At 53.6% G+C, this 1,611-nt stretch overlaps 1 protein-coding gene across 1 annotated transcript in view; it reads left to right on the top strand.

Annotated features, from left to right (window-relative positions):
* IGHMBP2 (immunoglobulin mu binding protein 2) overlaps nucleotides 1–1,352 on the top strand; it is a 46,784-nt gene extending 45,432 nt beyond the window's left edge. The window contains 3 exon segments of the mRNA XM_009892436.1: nucleotides 876–1,064; nucleotides 1,066–1,120; nucleotides 1,270–1,352. Coding sequence (XP_009890738.1) covers nucleotides 876–1,064; nucleotides 1,066–1,120; nucleotides 1,270–1,352 — 327 coding nt within the window.
* Nucleotides 1,353–1,611: the final 259 nt, after the last annotated feature.

Raw genomic sequence — 1,611 nt, 5'->3', positions numbered from 1 at the left:
CCGGGAGGGTCTGTTCGCTACGGCTGGCGTAGAGCGGGCAGCAGGCTCCGAAAGCCCAGTCCTGGCTCGGAGCCGCGTGCCAGGTGCTGCGTGTGGCTATTCCTGGCCGTTGGCAACCTGCTCCAGCAGCGCTGATGGGGACAGGAAGGTTTGTCACGGCACTGACCGGGCTGGCATCCTCAGATCTGCTTATGGTTCCTGAAAACACCAAGTGGCTTTGGGACGGACCAAGCAGAAGGGGTGAACTTTCAGGGTCTTTAGTTTAGACGCGGTGGAGATGATTCAGGGCGGTGCCGAACTTGGCTTAATGCACCTTAAACGCAGCCTGGGCTTCAGCGCACATGGGTTTGGGAAAGGTTCGCCCGCACAGAATTAGCATTATGACGCTTTTTTTATTCCAATCCAGAAGACAGATCTAATTACACTAAGGAAGCAGATATATGGCTAAAATGGTCTCCTCTTATTTCCCCAGTCACCTTTCTTGTCTCACTCGTTTTCTCCCCTAAGTCATACCGGATTAGCGGAGAACAGAGTCGGGAGCCGAGTTTTGTTTCTAGCTCTCATGCGAGAACCGTGAAAGATCCAGCTGTTCACGAGGAGTGCGAGTTTCCCCCAGATGTTTAAGGTTTTGGAAGGAGGCACTTAAACCATCCAAAAGGGTGATTTACCTGCCACGTAGATTCCAGGAGAAAAAATACTTTTACATTTCGTTTCCTGTTAGCAGAGCTATAAATAAACGGGAGATGGTTTTAGGGGAGGTGCAAATCAGGTGGAAGAGGAATTCCAGGTTCTGGGAATACAATCGCCCGGTTCGCAGGTGGGCGGTCGCTGCCCTGTTCCCCGGCTGCCACCGCTGTCCGTTCTCTCTCCACCAGGTTCATGGCTGCGGGGAGAAGGCCAAGGGCCACGCGCGGCAGAGGATCAGCAGGGAAGGGGTTCTCTATCCCGGGAGCGGCTCCAAAGACAAGTCCCTGGACCCAGCCAAGAGAGCCCATCTCCAGCGGCGCCTAGACAAGAAGCTCAGCGAGCTGACCAGCCAGAGAAAGAGCAAAAAGAAAGACAAGGAGAATTGAAGGACCTGAATACTTCTTTTGTGACCTTGAAGTCACAGGTCAGACTAGTAAACCAAAGATGCTATTAAAGCCACCGGGCGGTGCTGAGCCCGAGGGGAAAACGGGAGCTCTCGGTTTGGGGTGGTAGACAGCTTGGAGCCAGCGTGCCTGAATAAATAGTCGCTGGGTCTCCCTAAACCACGGAGCTGAGCCGGAGGAAGGAGAGCGGCTTTATTTGTCCCGGTTATCCTTATTGACAACGTAATGGATGTACACAGAGAGGCTGGAGAAGGCCAGTAAAGACGGATATTAAAACACCTAAAGCAATCAGCTGTCGCTGTGACATTTCTCCCTGCTACAGTAAAAAGATAAATCTCTGTGAGCAGGAGCGTGGGAGGAACTGAAAACCCCGGGTGACCCTCTCCTCGGGGGAGGATGACTAAGAAAATGGATGTCTCCAGCTCTGTTTTCCCAGTCCAGCGATCCTCCCAGCACGGCTCGGAGTTGGCTGGTGTTTCCACACGGCAGCCGGCAAGAGCCAAAGCCCCCGGCTGCCCCT

The sequence above is a fragment of the Charadrius vociferus genome, unplaced genomic scaffold (genome assembly GCF_000708025.1).
Source record: "Charadrius vociferus isolate BGI_N301 unplaced genomic scaffold, ASM70802v2 scaffold1039, whole genome shotgun sequence".
Classification (NCBI taxonomy): Eukaryota; Metazoa; Chordata; class Aves; order Charadriiformes; family Charadriidae; genus Charadrius; species Charadrius vociferus.
The sequence above is the reverse complement of the archived record's forward strand: the minus strand, read 5'-3'. Positions and strand labels throughout refer to the sequence as shown.